Raw genomic sequence first — 19601 nt, 5'->3', positions numbered from 1 at the left:
CCTAAATAGAGAGAGAATCATGTTCTTTCATAGAATCATAGAATGGTGTGGCCATTTTCACTGGCCAGCTCCAGTGACCAGTGACACTGAGTCCTGTGCACAAGAAGTGAACACATCTGCCATGCTGTGTGCTGCTTTCAACTGCTACCAAATCTTTTCTGACTTCTGAAAAGTGTTAACTAGGCTCTGGTCATTTCCAGACATCAATATCAGTTATTTAGCAAAGGTGAGGATTGTTACCTTATTTCAGTCCATCCAGAGGAACATCTGACCTCTCATGATATTTTTCATAGCCCTGAGTTATACACCAATACGTAAAATCCCTGATCAGCTGCTACAGGCTTTTCACAACAATCTAGTGCTATTTGCTCTTTGTTGAAAAAGAGTCATAGATTTGGTACTCCAAATTCCTTTTGCTTTCCTGTTAAATCTAATAGTAAAAGCCAATGTGTTTGAAGTCCAATTGTTTTGGGTATTTTTTAGCTCAATTTATGGGTGTTTAACCAGACATCGTAGCAGAAGATAATGAGATGTTGAAAAGGTCTGCTTTAAAATTACGTTTCTGAAGGATTACAGCAAACTGACCCACACAATCAAGATCATCTGGGCTGACAGCCTATCACAAACATTCAAATTCTCATTCTCCATGATATCACATTGTCAGACTGATCAGATCAGTGACCCTCCACCTCCACGGGCATGGAAGTAATATTAAAAGAGTGTTATTAGTGGTTGCCCTGCACAGGGTCAGTTCTGCACAGATCTCTCTTCTTAGTCACAGTCTGAGTCTTTCCCACTTTGTGCCTTCGCTATGTGCTAGTTCTATCCCTTTCTGAACTTGCCTTTCAATTGATGACGTCCTGGGACAGGAATTATTATAAATTTAATTGACTTTTTGCAGTGTTATCCTCCATTCATGCTTGCCACTGTTGTATTTTGTCTCTTTTTCCTTTTAAAGCCATCTCAGCTGCTGCTGGTTTAAATCTGAAGTATTTGTCAAGGGAGCTTCACCTTGGTAATTGCCTGCACCATTAGTCATCATCAGGATTTCTGAAGATCCTTCATTATCTCAAAAAAAAAGACAACTAAAACACATCATTGCTTGTGCTAAATTTTTTGCAGCTGACATCATCAGTGGTGACGCTACACAGACAGTCATTCTTCCCTGTTTTGTACTGCACTGCCAATGAGGACATGCTATGAATTTAAGCTTGAGTCCTACTAGACTGTCCAGATTACTTTTTGCCATGATAATAAATATTTCATGTTCCTGATGTCTTCTGCCAAGCTCTGACAGCAATATTTGACCTCCTTTTTGTTGTTGTTTATTAATAAGAAACAATTTAAAATTCATTAATTATTAACTTTGCCATCAAATAATAGCAATTGAACTTCATATTAGCTTAAATTTTTCTCTCATAGGATGTTTACTACCATTTTTAATTATTTTCATAAAACTAATTGGTTGGCTTCCTGGAATTGCCATCAAAGTCAAAAGACATGCTCAGCAGATAGTTTTAAACTTGTCTTTATTGCCTGTGCTCACTTATGTGTGAGGGAGAATTGGTGTCAGGGTGTATTAACATGGCAGGGATCAGAGTTTGATCTCTACTTTGATATAAAGCAATTCCTGTTAAAGTAAAATACACAAATTCTGTACTGATAGGCATTATAACTTCCCTGTGGAGATGACCTTTCATTTCACTGCCCTTGCAGCCGGACTTGTAACCAAAGCAGCATCACATGTGTGTCACAGGGTGTCACAATCAGCTTAATCTAGTCCAAACACCCATCCTGCCATCAAAAGGGATGTGCTTGTGCTCTGCTCTGTTCCTGCTGCTGCAGCACGCCAGACATGGTGTCTCTCTGACTGCCTCATTTTCTTCTCAGTTTTTCAAAGAACAAGTCTTTTCCTGGATGATTGTGTGCTCTCATCATAGCATCACATGAAAAGGTTCATAAAAAGGGTTAAAATACAGTGGGTGAAGTGGACTGTGAGAGATCTTTGGTGTGGTGTAGGGCCCAAAGCATATGTTTCTGATGGTGGGAAATATAAATATTTTCTACTTTTCCTCATTTCAGGCTGTATGAAAATAGAAATCTTTCCTGTGAAAAGCCAAAAGCAAATAGAAAAGGAGAATTTCTTCAAATGTTCTCATTTTAGAAAAAAAAAAAGATCAAAAATGCACTCAGTCTAAATGGACACAGCAGTAATAGTGAAGGAGAAATCATCATGAGTCAATACTCAGAAATTTTTCATTTCAGCTGAGATCAGTGAAGACCATTTGATTTTGTAGTTCTTTCTATTCCTTCTCCAATAAAAAAAGATGAAAATGGAAACAAGGCACAAAGCAAAATTATGAGAAAGACTCCAAAACTAGGTAACTTTCTGTTTGCTTTCATTGGAGCTGAAGTCACTCATAGGGACAGAACTTTCATATTGCTTTGTGTCCTTCAGACTGAGATTATTTATTTATAATAATAGTTTTTTTCCCTCACCTCCTCCTGGATTTGCTCACACAAACCATCACAAGAATTGGCTTTTCATTTTCTCTATTTCCCCCCCAGCCACCTGAGAATGCTGCTGTATGCCTCTGAAACAGAGTAACCTGTCTGAAGATGGAGGCAGCGCACTAAAATCTCCAATGAGGAATTGTTAGGGTAAAAATTTGGTCTAGTTTTAAAGAGGCATAAAGATAAAAAAAAAATAACTTTATTTTTTAATCTATTGCTCCCAAGAAACACCATGGGAGAGAGATGCAGACACAAGAGCTCTTCTGATCAGTGCAACTAATCTTTGCCAGTAAACACCTATTTGTGCTCAATCCTTCAGAAAGAGCAGCTAATTTCATCCAATTTGTGCTAAAATTCTGTGGAGCAAAGCAGCAGCTAAACATCCCCACACCTTCCACAGAACAAGAAACTTTGGTTTTTCCACAGGATAATGATAACAGCAGCCCCTGGAGTCATTGGTGCTGCTGGTGAAGCCTTTTCTGGGCTACCATGGGGCAACCTGTCAGTAGATTTTAGGCAAAAACTGATTATTGTGTTCTTAGACCAAAACCCATCAAGGCAGGATGATCCCATCATGGTGAATAATGTGCTCTGACTCCATGGTTTCAGAAGGCTGAAGAAATGCTTTATTAGATATATTATATTAGACTAATACTATACCAGAACTGTACTAAAGAGATCCTAGACAAAACCCCGTGACTGTCTGGGGACAGCCACGACCCAGCTCTGGCCCAACTGGGCAGTGAATCCAAACAAGGCTCACCTTCAGTAAACAATCCCCATAACACATTCCACATGTGCCAAACAAAAGCAGCAGCAAGCGGAGATAAGAATTGTTTTCTCTTCTCCCTCTGTGCTGCCTTCCCCAGGAAAAATCCTGGGAGAGAGAATTAGGTCTCTCTCTGTTCAGAGAATGTGAAACCACAAAATCCTACTGCAGTTTAGAGCTGTAAGGCTCTGTCCTGACTCCAGTGGCTGGACAGACAAATCCCTCCCAGTGGCTCACAGAGGTTGACACCCACGTCCCTGAAAGCAGCAGATGTCCTTTCTTGATTATTGGTTTGGTGATAGACCTCCAGTTTCCTACTCAAGGTCTGGAGGTTGTGGGACAGCACTCAGGAGTTTCAGTTTCAACATACTTCAGAGAAAAGCTGTAACAATTTGCAGTCTGTTCTACTTTGTCCAAGGAGCAAACTTTGTTTTACAGGCTTCAGGTAGCTGCCTTAGACATTTTTCAGTATAGATGTATTTAATGGCAGTATCATTTTAATTTGGCTTATTGGCTTATTTAATAAGCAGCTCTGGAAAGACATTTTCATTCGATCCTAGGTTCAAACAGATTCTTGTTTACCAAAGACTCACAGTTTCCTTGTGAATGCAAAATCTCATCTTATCTTTTTTTTTTTTTTTTAGCTTTTATAGAATAGCATTAGAAATACAATTATGTTCTTTTACAGAGTTAAAAAGGAAGAAGAGTTTTGAGAATCAGTACTTAGATCTTTTTTACTTAGCAGCTTGGTTACTTTCAAATGCTAATTTTCTTTAGAATTGCAATTTTACTTCTGGTTGTGGCAACACATGCCTGTTCTGTAACAGTGTAAATTATTAGCTGATTCACCAAATTCTTCCAGTCTGTTTTATAGCATTTTGAAAAATGGAAGGCTCTTTTAGTTCTTTCCAGTATTCATTTTAACTAACACATTCAGAAAATTTCCCAGCCATTTAGGGAAAACCCCACTCATTTTAATGATGTGATGTGAGGTGGATTTCACTAATTACAGTGTAGAACCCCATGATGCTGGCACTGCTTTGGATGAACAAAGCATGCATGGTCTAAATATTCTGTGAATTTTATCAAATGTGTACTAAATTGCATGTGAAGTACTGCCTTGTAGGAGGATTGACATAAGGAAATCAGAATGTCTGTAATGCATCACAGCAGATGTTCTTTAGCCCACTCTTTTATCTATGGTATCAGCTATTTATTTATAGAATATAGAAATAAGAGAGGTATAAATAGAATCACATTGCTGCTTTTCCAGCGCCCTGGTACTGAGATTTTCCCCCCATTTTAATAAGGGAAAAGGTTACTTCTCCTATGTCTTGTTTGAAATGTGACATAGATGGAAGATAAGAACACTGTCATCCTGTTTTCTTTTTTCCTTTGAATCTGACTTTTCCTCTGAAAACAATTTTAATGGATAATTGAACTTGTTGCCAAATTAAAATGCTGTTACTTTCCCAGAAAAAAATTAAGCCTTATGTTGGGAAAATAAAACCGGTTTTGAAAGCTTGAATGGAATTCAAGTTTACCTTTTCAGATCTCCTTCTGTCCCAGTTCAAAGCTGGACTACATTTCTGTGGTGTGACACCTCTTCAAAGGCGTTGGGATCTGATCCTTGTATCCCTTGTGCAGACCCAGCCCCTGTTGACAGCTCCAGAGCCCAGCGCCGCCAGCCCAGGGCAGCAAACCCAGGCCAGGCCCAGGACAGCTCTGACAGGGACAGGCAGTCCAGCCACACACCCCAGCCTGCAGGTGCCTTCACAAGGAAGCAAAATACAGAAATGAACTGTTGTGAAAAAGCCACTTTCATTTCAGAGCTCTTGGCTGATCCAAAGTCTTTTGACATACAGAAATGTTTCACTTCCACTGAAGAAAGCGAAGTATGCAAACATGATCAGACTGAAATGCATTGTACAGTTCAAAACAAAATTAGCTGAATTCTAAGTAAAATTTGTTTTGCATACAAAGATCTAAAATTCTTTCTAATTGCAAATAAATTCTGAATAATTATAAAAGCATATTAACATAATTAGTTTATATTGAGACTAAAACACTTATTAATCATGAAGAATTGAGACATTGTTATGCAATTTAAATACAAAGGCCCTAAATATGATTGGAAACATCATGATTCATCATTAGTGAGATAAAACCCACTCTGAAACTTCTTTTTGGTTATGTATCTCTATCTAACTAGTAAGTTTCCCAGTCAAATAATGTATAGCAATGTTCTATTTTACTCAGAAACCTGTGGAGCTATGCAGATTTGTACTCTTTATTCACTTCAAAGGCATGCCTGGCTTTATCATTCTGTCAGCAGAAATTCATTTCTTCCTTTATTTAAGCAGAGTCTTTCTTCACTAATGCACTTATCATGAACAGAGCATGATGGGATGTGACTCCTCATGACTGCCCGAACCATTTTATCATCCTGAATTTAATTTTTAGTCTCTGTTCATGTTTCTCCTATCTATGTTCATTCAAGCAGGGGATTTTATTAGCAGTATTGAATATGTATGTCTGCATATACTTGGTTACTCCTCCTATGTGTTTTGTGTGGAAGGACAGCAACAATTTTAACAAGATCTGATAGCTGCTAGGATCTACTGAGGTTCTGTCAGCACAGCCTCTGGCTCTCCCTGGAAAAGGCTGGAGCATCTGAAAAGCAGACAGACATGGAAAGAGGACTGCAGAACTAGTTTGAGATCCTATCAGCAGAGTTATCCAGTGAGTCTCAGGTCAAACCATACAGGCCAAATCTAGCAGGACATTTGGTTTAGTTATTATTCTGTTTTCCTGATTCACAGAACAGGAAGCATTAATCCACCCCAAAACAGACTTGCAAGACAGGGGTCAGACTTAAATAAAAATCTATTTTCTTGGCTAATGGCCACATCATATCTCCTTGTTTCTATTTTCTCTTGAGATCAGTGAGAATGAATCTCAATGTGTTGAAAAGCTCATTGTGTTAAAAACATGGCTTTACTGTACACCTCCTAATGCCTAGTGCTCATGTCTGGTTTTGGCTACTCCCAGACAGTCCAAATAAATCAGTAGGACTCAACCAGGGAAGGAGAGTGTGAATTTAGCTTATCAAGTACTTCCAGAAAGGCCCCTACTTCATTTTTCATTCTGCAAAGCATGTGCATGCCAGTGTTTTGGCCACATTCAGTTGGATATTTTCTCTAGGGGAAACAAAGTTCTTTCAGGTAATGGTTATTGTGTATTTGGACTAATCACATATACATACAATAAATTGTCCTCAGGTGCAGTGAGAAAACAGATATCAGCTCTACCTAGAATCCACCCAATATTCATATTGCCTCTTTAGCTAAATGTAATTTACACTTGAACAAATATTGTACAACATGAGAATATTTTGAACAGTAAAACTGCAAGTGAAAGGGTCAAAATCTTATATTCCTTTGTAAGATCATAAATCAAACACATAATACATAATGGTGTGTTGCTGATGTAAATTCTTTGGGATTTTTTTTGTTCCAGAAAATATAGTATTTGTGAATAATGCAGCAGAGGTGAATGCATACACTTCATTGTTTTATTATGTATATATCATTATGTATATAGTGCTGATTAAAAAAAAGAATAGGCATTTCCACTAAAACTATGCAGTGTTTTTGCAGTGTGGTTATAAAAAAACAAGTCTGTGATGTGAATATTTTCTCCAAATTATACTTTATCCTCAGGAAGCAGTGGAGAAAGAAATAAGTATTTTATCTTTCACTAGAAAGTTTGATACCAAATACCTACACCACCAGGGCTTGTGCAGTTTGGAGGACATGCGTGAGAAGGTGTGGAGTGGAATGTGGGTTCTGTTCTCAGCTCTGCCACAACCTCATGGGTGGGGTTTGAATCAATCTCTACCTCTACTTCCATGGTGGTGTAGACACCTACATTTTAAAAATGGCTTTCAGTGTCCATGGTGCTTTTATGAAGCACTATCACCTGAATTGGCTTTCACTGCTCTCCCAATTACTTGTGTGTCTGAGCTCTAAGGTGCTTTCCATACCTAATTTTACAGCTGCCGGAGATGTAATAATTCATTTTTCTACAGACAGCAGCAGAAGATTTTGGAGCACTCACCTAAGGTCACGTGAGAAGACTGTGGCAGCAGAGATGCTCTTGTGTATAACTCAGTCACAAACCACAGCACCATGCTTCTAGATATTCCTGAGAGTTTTTGAGTACACTAATATATTTGACCAACTATCTAAAATGGTTAGGACCACATTTTTTTGCTTTTCATGGCAAGCAGGATGAAACCTTTAATTCAGTTGTGAATCCTGTTGCCATCATCTGGCTCTTATGTGTACAAGATCAAACTACAGGAAAATGCTCTGCGTGGGGCTAATTTGAAAATATCTAATATTCTAATCCAAGTAAAGTATACTTGCATTAATAGTTATTAATAGACAGTTGAATCTGCGCAAAGGAATGAATTGAAGGTTTATTTGAGTATGACTAAATGGAAAGAAACAATATTTATATGTATATATACAACACATTGCTGAAATTAACAGGCATCCATTGCTGTAATACCATAACATGAAAGAGGTGTCATAAATGCTGATTTGTTTTCTCTCTTAGTTAGCAAAATGTCTGGTTTATTCCATATTCCCTCTTAGTTTTGAATCAATGGTGACGTTTTAAGGGATGAAGGTGGGAGATGAGGGAGGGCAAATTATAATACTTGATTTTTCCAAACTGAGGGAAATCAAAGAAACTGGAAAGAAACTCTCTCGTGGTGCTGTTCATAAGTTTAACCATGGGTTTACTTGCATGAAAAATTACCTGAGGACAATACAAACAAATTTTGTTTTCTGAAAATAGTTCATATTCCTATACTCAAATTCTGAGACAATTATATTACCAAAGTATGATAATAAAATGAAAGAAGTGCTCAAAGAGTTGGAAAATATTTTTTTTCCTCTGTAAAAGAAAGTATTCTCTTGAGAATTGAAGTATTTTCTCTTGAGTAAAGGAAGCTATTTTCAAAAGAGTAATAGTCATATTACTGACACTGAAGAAAATGTCCTTCTGCCAGCCATACCATTATCTCAGTGGGGCTTTGCACTAGAAAAATGTCATTAGCTACAGCACCAGGCACCACAAGAAAAAGACATGCCATGTTTTGGAGGACAAGAATTTAATACTCCTGATGTCCTTGTTGCACAGAGGAAATGGCAGTGTTTGAACTTAATATTTTCAACATTGGAAAATGACAGAGGTCATAATGAGGTGTAATTCTTCTCAGAGTAAGTGGTGATATTTTGGCATTGAATTTTCACCAGAAAAGACACAAAAAGCACATACAGAACATGAAAAAAAAATTGAGATGAACAAAATTAGCCCCTAATTTTGAGAGTGTGAGATTAAGAACCTCTGAGGAAAACAGCTGGGGTGTATGGCTAATGTAGTACCAAGGTGGCAGTGAACTCAGCTCAGCCTTTCACTGTTATCAGGGAGGTGCTGCTCTGTCCTAGATGGAATGCTGCTTGAAGCACTTTAGTTTTACTCAGCAAATTTGGTATTAGTCTCAGCTGCAAAGTAGCCCATTTTTTATTCTGTCCTAATATTCCAAAGGAAGAACTTCCTCAGTTTGTGAATCTGCAGTGTTGGGAGTATGTTTGAATGATCAAAAGAGACTGAATTGTCTCTCTTCAGTGAATTATCCCTTTCCAGAGAGCCACAGTGGCTGCAAGCCTTGCTCATTTAGATGCAGGCTCAGGCATGTTTACATATTTCCTCAGTAATTTAAAATTTGCTTTATTTTCTCTTGCAAAAAATGCATTACAATAATTGTACCTTAATTTAAATAAGGCCCATGGGACTGTTAGTTATAGAAAAAAATTGGGTTTTTTTTAATGAAGATGTGAAAATGTAACATCTCAATTTCTATTCAAGTTAAACATAGAAACTAAGAAAATTTGATCAATTGTTGCATGTATGATTTTTAACCACTTATTTAGTTTACTAGTAATCCATCTTCAACTCCATGTTCCAGTGCTTCATTTGATAATATCATTTGTATGGAAGTCAAATTTACAAATAATCTAATTAAAAAATTAAGGTTGTTCTAGTCATACAGAGCAATAAACACAGGGAAGATGAAGTGTAGAGAAATAGAAGTTATGTGGACAATAAAAAATATCTTTTACATAGCTACAGATAAATGCTTAATCTTAGTTTTACAAAAACAAAATAATTCTTCAAACTGATGTATTTCAAAACATGTCAGATTTCAGAATATAATATAGTCAAGTATTACTGAAATGTGACTTGACTCAAATTGAGATAATTAGAGAATGATTCTACAATTTCTCACTTGTTTTGGCAGCTGGACTTAGCTGAATGACTGAAAGGTAAAGAACAAATTCAAAATAAGTTTTTTTAAGGAAGATTCATGTTAAGTCTTTAGCAAAATAAGCAGAAACATGAGAAAGTTTGAAACAGAGGAGTGACACAAAAACCCCCAGCATGCTGTGCTGAACTTTTAGGATTATTTTTTTCCCATCAAAGAAATTAATGAGATTAACATGTTGTTTAGGATATTTTCTGCACTGTGTTGAATTCCTACCTAAATTAAAGGTCGTCTTAGACAGCCCAGTCATGCATTTGGGAGGGATGAGTGGTAGGCACAGGATTTAAATGGATGTAAGTTTGTGTGGAAGGTGGTTTTGCTAAACTGACTATCTTGTTCATCTGACCTGTACTGGCCAGCAAGAACTACAAGGGATTTTACACTGTAAAGTCTCTCAGCAGAGACCCCAGCTGCAGGTTGCTGGCAGCAATTCTGCTTCTCAAACATCTGGGCAGCCCCAACTCTCACAGGATTCAGCTCAAAATTTTATTCCAAATTTCCACTTTCCAAGCAGGTTATAAATCCTTTCCAAGGTTATATGTTTTTATTTCAGTATCCGAATTCTAAAGCTGCTTTACTCACCATCTTTGTTTCCTGCAGAACAGAGTCTGCTGCTCTCAGCCCTGTCAGCTCTGGGCTTGATTTGTCTCCAGCAATTACCAGGAAGGTGGTTGCTATGCTGCACTAATGAAAGGAGCAACCATGTTTCCTTGAAGGCAATATAAGCAAGCATAAATAAACAAATTCTTTGTGGTGTTAATAGTGTAAATGAGATATTATTGCAACAGAGCAAGTAAGCTATTAACCCATTTTAGAGGCTTGATAGCTATCAACCTTTCAACTTTCTATGCAGAGCTTAGCTTGAGATGGATAACTCTTTTCCATAAATAATTATATTATGAGTTTTATAGAATTTTCTCCTTCATCTTGATGTATCACATTTTTTGCTGTGTTTGTTCTTGTTACCACATTTTTGGGTGGACATGGCCCAGGTTGCCCAGTGAGGCTGTGGCTGCCCCATCCCTGGAGAGCTCAAGGCCAGGTGGGATGAGGCTTTGAGAAACTGCTCCAGGAAAAGTGGCCCTGCCCATGGCAGGGGGGTTGGAATGAGATAATCTTTAAGGTCCCTTCCAACCCAAACCATTGTATGGTTCTGTGATTTTTCCAGTGATAGTCTGTCTCCACAATTTTGCTAGTTACTGTTACATCTATGACAGGTGCATAAATGAAGGTCCATGGCCAAAGCCAGGAGCATAAATTTTAATTTAAAAAAAATCCTCTTATGTTGCACTGAACCTTGTCTTCTCTGGTTCACTGAATTTAGCTCTAAGTGTGACTTTTTTTGAGAAGAGACTGTAAAAACTGTATCACACATTGTTGTGTTTGTATTTCAGTGACTTTGCATCAATTTTGTTCAGGATGTTAGAATTTTTTTAAAAACACCGGATATAACAATGAAGATTTGAAGGTCATGCTGTGTTTAAACTCATGTAACACTAATAAAATGGCATTTCTGAGAAGTGAAATCTCATTCACCCTACCACCAAAGCACTTCAGTGTCTGGAGCAGGCTGTGCTGTCAGATTTTCCCGAAGTGCAAGTAAATCCATTCCACTTCCAACCTAAAATGCAATCTCTCAAAACAAACTTATGCTAAAATTATGAAATAGTCTTACAATGTTAGCATTATGTATTGCATTAAGGTGGGAAACTTTGGTGATCATACTACCTCATCATGGGACAAACTTCCATCACTGTAACAAAATATAGGAATTATCCTGAACAGTGATAATATAAAAATACTAACCATATGTCATTACATATCTGTAGGTAGAGGGTGTTACTTACTTGAATTACTCAGTGTCCTTTTAATAGATCTCAATATTTCTGGAAAATGCTGAGCAGTTATTGCTACTGGCTGCAAAATGCTAACTTTTGCCTTGTTACTTGGTTAGGACAGAGATATATTTCTGTTTGGATATACTGGGCACTGAAGACATTGGTCCAAGTTGAATTGGGGAACAAAATGAATGCAACATATTTTAAAGCAAACTTCTTCTTTGCTAGCTATTAAGTATGTTTGGTGTTTAAAGAGGAAAAATGGAATACCACATTGTAAAAAGACATTAGTTGGACACACTGTAATTTCTTTTCCTATCTGATGTCTGATTCTGACTTAGCACACTACAAACTATTTTCCTTTTCTTCTCTCCTTTATTTTGCAGTTAACTTTGACCACTTTCAAATATTGCGGGCTATTGGGAAAGGGAGTTTTGGAAAGGTAAGAATCAACCTATTTTTAGCAGTTAAATGTCTAATAGGGAATACCTTTGTGTTTTGCTGGCTTGATTATGGTAAAAGAACATAGGTTTTGTAGCCTTTTCCTTCTTAAGGACATCTGACCACCAGTATGAACTGTCTCTTCATTAAATTATTTCTGTTATAATCTATTTGCTAAAATTAATTGAGCAAAAGTTATTATAATAATTAATTATCCCAAATGGACATTAACAGAATTTAGAAATCTCTCCTGGAATCAAAAATCAACAAAAAGGTAGGAGCAGACTACTTCTTTAGACAGTCCACCAAAGTGATCTTGTTCTTAATTCCCTGAGCTTGTGTCTTTAAAATAATTGCAGTATTTTAAAGGTATTTTACATAGAATAAATCCTCTTGGCACTGTGTAAACTGACATACAATATAATTATGAGCACCAAGTAAATGTTTGTTCAATTCAACAGGATTTTTCTGAAACAGAGAAGATTAATGGTTTGTTTACACTTGAGTAGACAACATTTCTTTCCTATAAATAGTGATTATAACAAGGTTTTACATTTATAATACAAAGCCACATAGCCACATATAATACAAATACAAAGCCACAAAGTCAGAGAAAATACTATTTAAAAAACTATTAGAAACCATTTCTCACAGGAATAGATCTGAGGGTGAAATATAACTGGTAGTTGATCAGGTGACTGATGGAACAACAGCTGTCTAAATCTTGATTTCAATGATTCCTGAGTAAATGCCAGCTCAGTGCTCGTGAGGCACTTCTGTAGCCATGCATTAAGAACACACAAAGGATTTTGCTGGTTCTTGGCCTCCGTGCAGAACAATGACTTTAATTTTAGAGAGGCCAGATATACTTGCAGAACAGCATGGTCCCTCATGGCACAGTCCTTTTTCAATTCAGTAGTTTTCAGCAGAAACTGTCTTTGAGGTCAATAGGAGTATATCCTGCTCGGGCAAAAAAGTGCTTATAAACCCCTTAAAATCAGGGCAGCAGAGATCTGTGATTGTTTATTATCACAGTACAGAGGTGGAATACTAAGTCAAACTAAATGAAGGTCAAGAGTGCAAGTTATGTACAGGAAAAAAAGTTAAAGACATGTCCAAATCATGTTGACCCTCACAAAGGAAAAGCTAGTTAGATCAGAGTTCAGCATTTTTGGTTTCAAACTGCCTACTTCTGAATTCACTTGGCAAATTTTTAATATTCAAATAAAACTTGTTTCATCAAAATTTCTAACTTGGCTTCTTCCAATGTACATGGAATCACTAGTAACTGGAATATGCTAAGCATAGCTAGTGTAAAGTTCTTCCACAAACAAACAAACCAACAATAAATAAAAAATCAATCAATCAAACAAACAAACAAACAAGCAATTTCCTGGTATTTATGAAGACCAAAGCATAAGCAAAGAGCTGCCTTTACCTGCTTGGCAAAGCAAGGTCACTGAAGCCAGAAGGGCTCCTTTCAGACTAGTGCCCTGCACGTCACTCGGGTACCACTGATCCGTGCCCTGTGTGTGCCTCTTTGGGAGTGCAGCAGACAGTGCACCAGCTCTGTGCCAGGTGTGTCTGCACAGGTAATGCTCCAGGCAGGTCTGCATGTGCCCAGGAGTGTGGGAACTCCATGTGCTCCATGACTGGCCACACACATTCTGCCACAGCCTGCCCATCAATTGGCTTGAACAAAAGAACAGCCAGCTCACACAGAAGCTGTGGCTGAGATGGTCCTGGCAGGCTCAGACCTCACCTCCTTCATCTGCCCCTAAAAAGGGGAACCTGAGCTCTCGAAGGACACCTTTGGAATGACCAAAGGTGCTCTTTGTTTCCAGAAAAAGGAGCATGCTGGTGGTTTCTCTTCTCTCCACAAGCATTTCCTACCCTCCTCAATACTGCTGTGGTGTATCTTTTCCTGAAAAATATTCAACAGTGTCTAGGAGACAGTACCTGCTGTTAAGACGTCCCTAAGAAGGATTGGGTACAGAGGCAGCAGCTGAAAGCAGGTGGCCACGTAGAAAAGACAAGAACTTGAGATACAAAATATTTGGTACCAAATGGCCTAGGAGTTCCTGTGACAGAAAATGTTGTGACTGTGGATTGAAAAGGCCAAAGGCAAGGCAGGGAGCTGATTTCTGACACCGGCTGTGGGGACAGATCCCAGGTGATGAGGAAGCCAGCCCCATGGAGGAGCTGAGGTGCTGAGCATCACCTTGAGCTCTGTGCACACGAGTGAGCTGAGCAGCACAGGGGCTCTGCCATACCAGAATCCTCCTGCAGCAATACCCTGCTCAGGTTGCCGCAGCAACCAGAGTAATTTAAGAAATATTGAGAGAGAGAGACACAGGGATATTGTACCAAGAGCAATAAAATAAAAAAATAGAGTATGTCTTAAAACATCCTATTTCTCTCAGAAAACAGAAAAGGCCACAGAGGAGCCATAAAGGAAGCAGGCAGTTTAGGAAAGCGTGGCACTGAACGTGGTGTTATACACTGCAAGGTGCTAAAGCACAGCAGACCCTGAGCAGTAAACACCCTGCAATAGAGATTAACAGCCTTGCATCCTTTTTGGACATTTTCTGCTGCCAGGTACTTCCAGAAGGACAATAATAGGAAAAGTTGCCAGCAACGAGGCTTCTAAATGAACAATAAAGGCAGGACTGACTCACAGAGACAGACATTTGAAATGGTGACTGATTTACCATGTTGTGCTTTTGGCTATGTTTTAATAGGTCATTTTAAAATGGGCTTCTTTCTTTCCCTTGCCCATGGAAGGAAAAACAACGTGATTTGTCAGAAGCCTGTACTCATTTGGGAAAAAGAAACCTGTTACACCAAGAGACTTTCCTGTTGCATTTGACAACTGTAAAAAAGGATTTAAGTTTGGAGGGAACTCATACTTTAAACATTTTCTCTCTCATACAACTCCATTTTCACCAATACAGATTCCCCAAAGCAGGGAACCATACTCATATAAACCTGAACCTTATAAACAAGAACCATACTCATGTAAACCTGTAAAAAACTAGATATTTCTAGAAATATCATAGAAACATTCACCAGTTTCCTGAGTGCCATGGAGAAGAGTGGATTAAAATCAACCGAGCCTTCATAAAACAGGCTTGTTTTATTTTCCTGCATGATGTGAAAGGCTGAGGACTCTTTTGCAAGGGCAGAGACAGTAGAAACAGGGATATATGATATGTTAGAAGTGCTGTCTCCTGCTTAATCTGGCTATTTTTTTTCAATATTGTTATCTGTAGAGCTATCACTCTTCTCAAACAAAATATTGCAAAAAATTATATATTTGAAGATCATCCAATAAGTACAAAGCCAATAAGGATTGAAATACAAGAATTCTCATTGTCCTTTACTGCAACAATAACCACATAATTGTAGGGTTACTGCTGCACAATAATTTGTATTCAGGTGCAACAACTAGTTCTCAGAGATATTATAGTACCAATTTTCTCTGACTTCTCTGTTCGTTGGAGCAGTTATGTTTAACTAACATCCTTAAATTGAATTCAAATTATAATTTCAAGGTACAAACTCTCTCCTGTTTGTCTAAGATGCTGAGACACAAGACTTAGTTCTGATGAATTTGGTTGAATAAAACAGTGACTTCCTGTGATGAAGTAAAATTGAAATTACAGTGGTGTAAACCAGATGGGAGCCCAGAATCATGTCAGCACTGATTGAGGGTACTTTAGTAAATAGTATGCAAAATACTTCAGAAAAAAATATGCTTCTACCCTAAAAGCAACATAACACACCACTGCAGAATATTAATATTGTTTGACAGTATTATGACCTGTTTTTTAGCTTGAGTTAATATGAAAGGATACTAAGCAGATGCTTTGGCTGCTCCAGATGTCATGCTTTGCTCAGGGGAATCTGGGAATGAATCTCCCTCTTTAAAGGAAACCCCCTGGCAGCCTAAAGACATCCATTCTCCAGCCTCTTTGAGTAAATCTTGCCAGCTCTTCTTGCAGGCTAAGACTATGAGAACCAATTTTTCAGAGCACATGGGTAGGACATACAAGGGAGCAATATTTCAGGCAGATGCTCCACAGCAGGTTCATCAATTCCCATCTGGAGTGCACCTGATTTCTGTCTTGTAGCCCTCTGTGTTGGGTGAGTGCCACAGCCCCTCTGCTGGGCTGGGGCTCCTCATGGCAGCCAAAGCCGCCCCATCTCATCCATGGTGTGAGATGTAAAATACCGTACAGCAGCATGGGTGAGGGAGCACCCCAGCTGCCAGCTCTCCACCCAGCAGTGGCCTCATGCAAACGTTCTTCTGGCTGTGGGTTTGCCTCCCTCCTCTTTCATCACCTGTTGTGAAACCGCATCTTGTGGCAGTCTGAGAGGTCTAAGTACTCCTGTGCCAAATTTAGACCAGAATTCACACTAAGTGCACCTTGTTCTTTCCACACCATGCACACAGCAGCTGTAAGTCTCTTCTAGTGGGAAACAGGAAAAATCTGTGTTTTGCAGCAAGTCTGGTATTTCAGCCGTCTCTATCTTTTCTCTGGGAAGAACTTTGTTGAAGCTACCCATGGTTGCTCTCTGCCAAGCATGATGCAGCTTCCTTCAGCAAGCTTCTCTGTTTTCTGCATGTGAAATCAGAGGAAATCCAAGAAGGTAGTTTAGAAGTGGGCCACAGCACATGTTGCTCTGGAAAAATGAAGCTTAGCCCTGCAGCCATAATCTATTGGTTTCCTTCCCCAGATTCTGAGGGAAAGTGGCCCCAAGTCACTGTCTGGTCAAATTTCTTCTAACCTGATAGGTTTTAAGGCAACTCACTGTTACCTTCTACCAGGAATAACAAAAGACACCACCCTGTGATAACAACTAAGTTACATTAAAAAAAAAAAAACTTTAGAAAGGGAAGTGAGATTTTTAAAAATAGCATTCTACCATTCCAGAGAAAATTAGTGGGGTTCATAATGCCTGCCTTTAAATATGTACCACACAGATGCCTATATCCAAACTGGTAATCTACAACATCTTTAGGGGACATTAGAGGGAAACCATTCCAGGTACAGAGATAGTCCCCTGTGCCTCTTTAGATCCACACCTTATGGAGGTGGCTGCCTGTCCTTCTCTACTGACTATGAAGCAGAATAGTTGAGTTCAGAACACATATTTGCTCTGAATCATCACACTGTCTGGCCTTTGGTAAATGATATTCACAGAAAAATGGAAAGAGTGTGAGTGTCACAGGCTTCCATACTGATACATGTAAATAAGGCATTTCTGCACAGAATTTCATCATAATGAGTCATCACAGAATTTTTTTGTTGAGGTTCCAGAGCACCTGTTTATCCCTATTTTAAATTGCTCCTTTGGAACAAAAAACCCCCCAGCTTAAACATTTCCCATTCAGACTGTACATATGACAAGGCTCAAGGACTTTTCCTTTCTTTCTTGCTTTAGTGGAAAGTTTCAATCCATTGCTGTCCTGCTCAGGAGAAGAGCTGACAGCCAGCAGGTAGAAGTGCCAGGGAGGATCTCCAATACCATCCAGCGCTGTCATAGCAATGTCAGGCATTTTTCACAATAACATCAACACGGATGCAGATTGTGTTTCTTGATTTTTAGTAGGAAGTAGCTTCATTACATTCATTAAAACCCTATTGATTTTGTAACCATGTTAAAGGATTTGTGTAGGTACACATTGCTAGAAAATGTTTACTATCATTCTGCTCTGAAGCTGTGTGTTAGGCAAGCTTCTACCAACAACAGAAGGTCTGTTTCAGCTGTGCTGAACACCCTTGTCTTTACTGCCAGGTAAGAGAGCTGAGTGCCTTCTGGAGTCCCAGCAGCATTGCAAAACTGGTTTACATTGCATATTTTGGTGCTGCATATGATCTTGATTTGCCACATTGGTCAAAGCTGTAATTCTCAAACCCATTCTCTCAGCAGTCTCTCACATCAATCCTTCAATAGGGAGGCTTTTAATGTAACGGACTAGGAGGTTTCTGCAAACACCTAACTCTTGGCCAAGTTGTACGTGAAAATCATGGTGCAAACTAATGTACATGGCTTAATTTATGGACTTAGGTTCTGAGCTAAAATCCCCAAATGTTGCACTTTATAATGTGACTTGCTAAATTGGACTCTCCACATATTCTAAGACAGGATGTCAGGATTTGCCCCTGAAAATTCTTCTTATGCTTTTGAAGGACCTGTGGGAGCTTGAAAAATTCGTTTTCATCCCTACTTTTCCCACTCAGTTTCAGCTCAATCCCATTTGCTGCTTTTTCTTCCCCCAAAAGGCCAAACATAATTCCCCATTGTTCCACAGCCAGGCTTCTTTCCATATAAATGTGAACCTTTAGTTATCTTAAGAGCATCAACAATTTTCAGATCTTTCGTAACAGTCCAAGGTGAAAAATGAAACAAAACTTCTGTACTCAGCATTGTGCAACAATTAATGGGCTCAAAACAAAATGTCACTATCCCTGATTTCCCTAATAGCAGAACATTTCCTGATACTAGGAAAGGTAATTAGAAACACTGCTTAATCATGCCTTATCATTATAGGTTAAAGGTACTCTATTAACTCCTCTATTTGGAGTAGATTTGTGCTCAAGGACACACTTTAGGAAAATAGAGTTTCAGAGAAATAAACATGGTTTGACTTCACTGGCCTTGTTCCTCCCAGTTTCAGCTGTGGGAAGTTGCCTTAGTTACTCCTGATTGTTCCTAAATATTGGGTGCATAAATTTCTTAAACTTTTGTCAGTCACAAAGGATTTCTTTTTGGCTGCCACTGTGTTGTAATCTGATACCTTAACATGAATTTATGAGGGCATAGTATAATTTTTTGTGTGTAAAATATGGGAGCATGTATGTGTATGTATTTAAATATACAAATAAAAAAATAATGCCCAGACCAAGTGAAACCTTTGAACTTAGACACTGCAGACCTGGGGTACCTAAACCAGATGTTTCCAGTACATTCAGAACAATTGTGTATTTCTCTGCTGCCAAAAATTGTACTTAACATGATACTTGGTTGTGGTGCTTGTGCCAGTCTCCAGCTCCATTCTCAAGGTAAAATACCATGACAAAAAGAAATCCAGAATTCCTATGGAAGTTCTCTTGACTAAGATTTTCTTCATGCATTTGCATTATTTGGCATTGGTGAAAAAAAAGAGAAAGTAAAAGCATAGACATTTACTGCCAGAGACTAAATCATTGTAATGGTCTCTTGTGAATTCAGAAATATTATGATGAATACCTGTATAAAAATTCTTTTCCTTTCAACAGTAATTAAGGGAGCATAATTCTGATATTTAGATGAAATATTGAGCCTTGGGAACACAGGCAAGGTTTATGATGCAATAATCAAGATGTGAGTATTGACTTGTGGGAATGAGGACAATGACTGAGCATTTTCCTAGGCAGGAGGCAGTAATTTCTCTGAATAATTAAATAGCCTGTGATTTCAGCCATTGCAGCATATTACTCTCAGCTTTACCATGTAAGTTCTGAAAGTTATGATATTTTTCTGGGTCCCCATTTCCTCTTATACAGGGTTGGGTTGGGTTTTTGTTAATTTTTAATTAGAATCTATTACAAAGAATCCTGCAGAGCTGTGAAGTGAACTTACTGAATGTGTTACT

At 38.4% G+C, this 19601-nt stretch overlaps 1 protein-coding gene across 2 annotated transcripts in view; it reads left to right on the top strand.

Moving 5' to 3' along the window:
- Positions 1-19601, top strand: part of STK32B (serine/threonine kinase 32B) — a 158298-nt gene that overhangs the window by 16691 nt on the left and 122006 nt on the right. The window contains exons 2-3 of one of the 2 annotated variants that reach the window (XM_058803490.1): positions 11905-11960; positions 18518-18646. In XM_058803490.1, the coding sequence (XP_058659473.1) occupies positions 11905-11960; positions 18518-18646 (185 nt within the window). The remainder of the gene's footprint in view (positions 1-11904; positions 11961-18517; positions 18647-19601) is intronic. The other variant, XM_058803491.1, reaches the window with a different exon arrangement.

Source organism: Ammospiza caudacuta, chromosome 4 (genome assembly GCF_027887145.1).
Source record: "Ammospiza caudacuta isolate bAmmCau1 chromosome 4, bAmmCau1.pri, whole genome shotgun sequence".
Classification (NCBI taxonomy): domain Eukaryota; kingdom Metazoa; phylum Chordata; class Aves; order Passeriformes; family Passerellidae; genus Ammospiza; species Ammospiza caudacuta.
The sequence above is the reverse complement of the archived record's forward strand: the minus strand, read 5'-3'. Positions and strand labels throughout refer to the sequence as shown.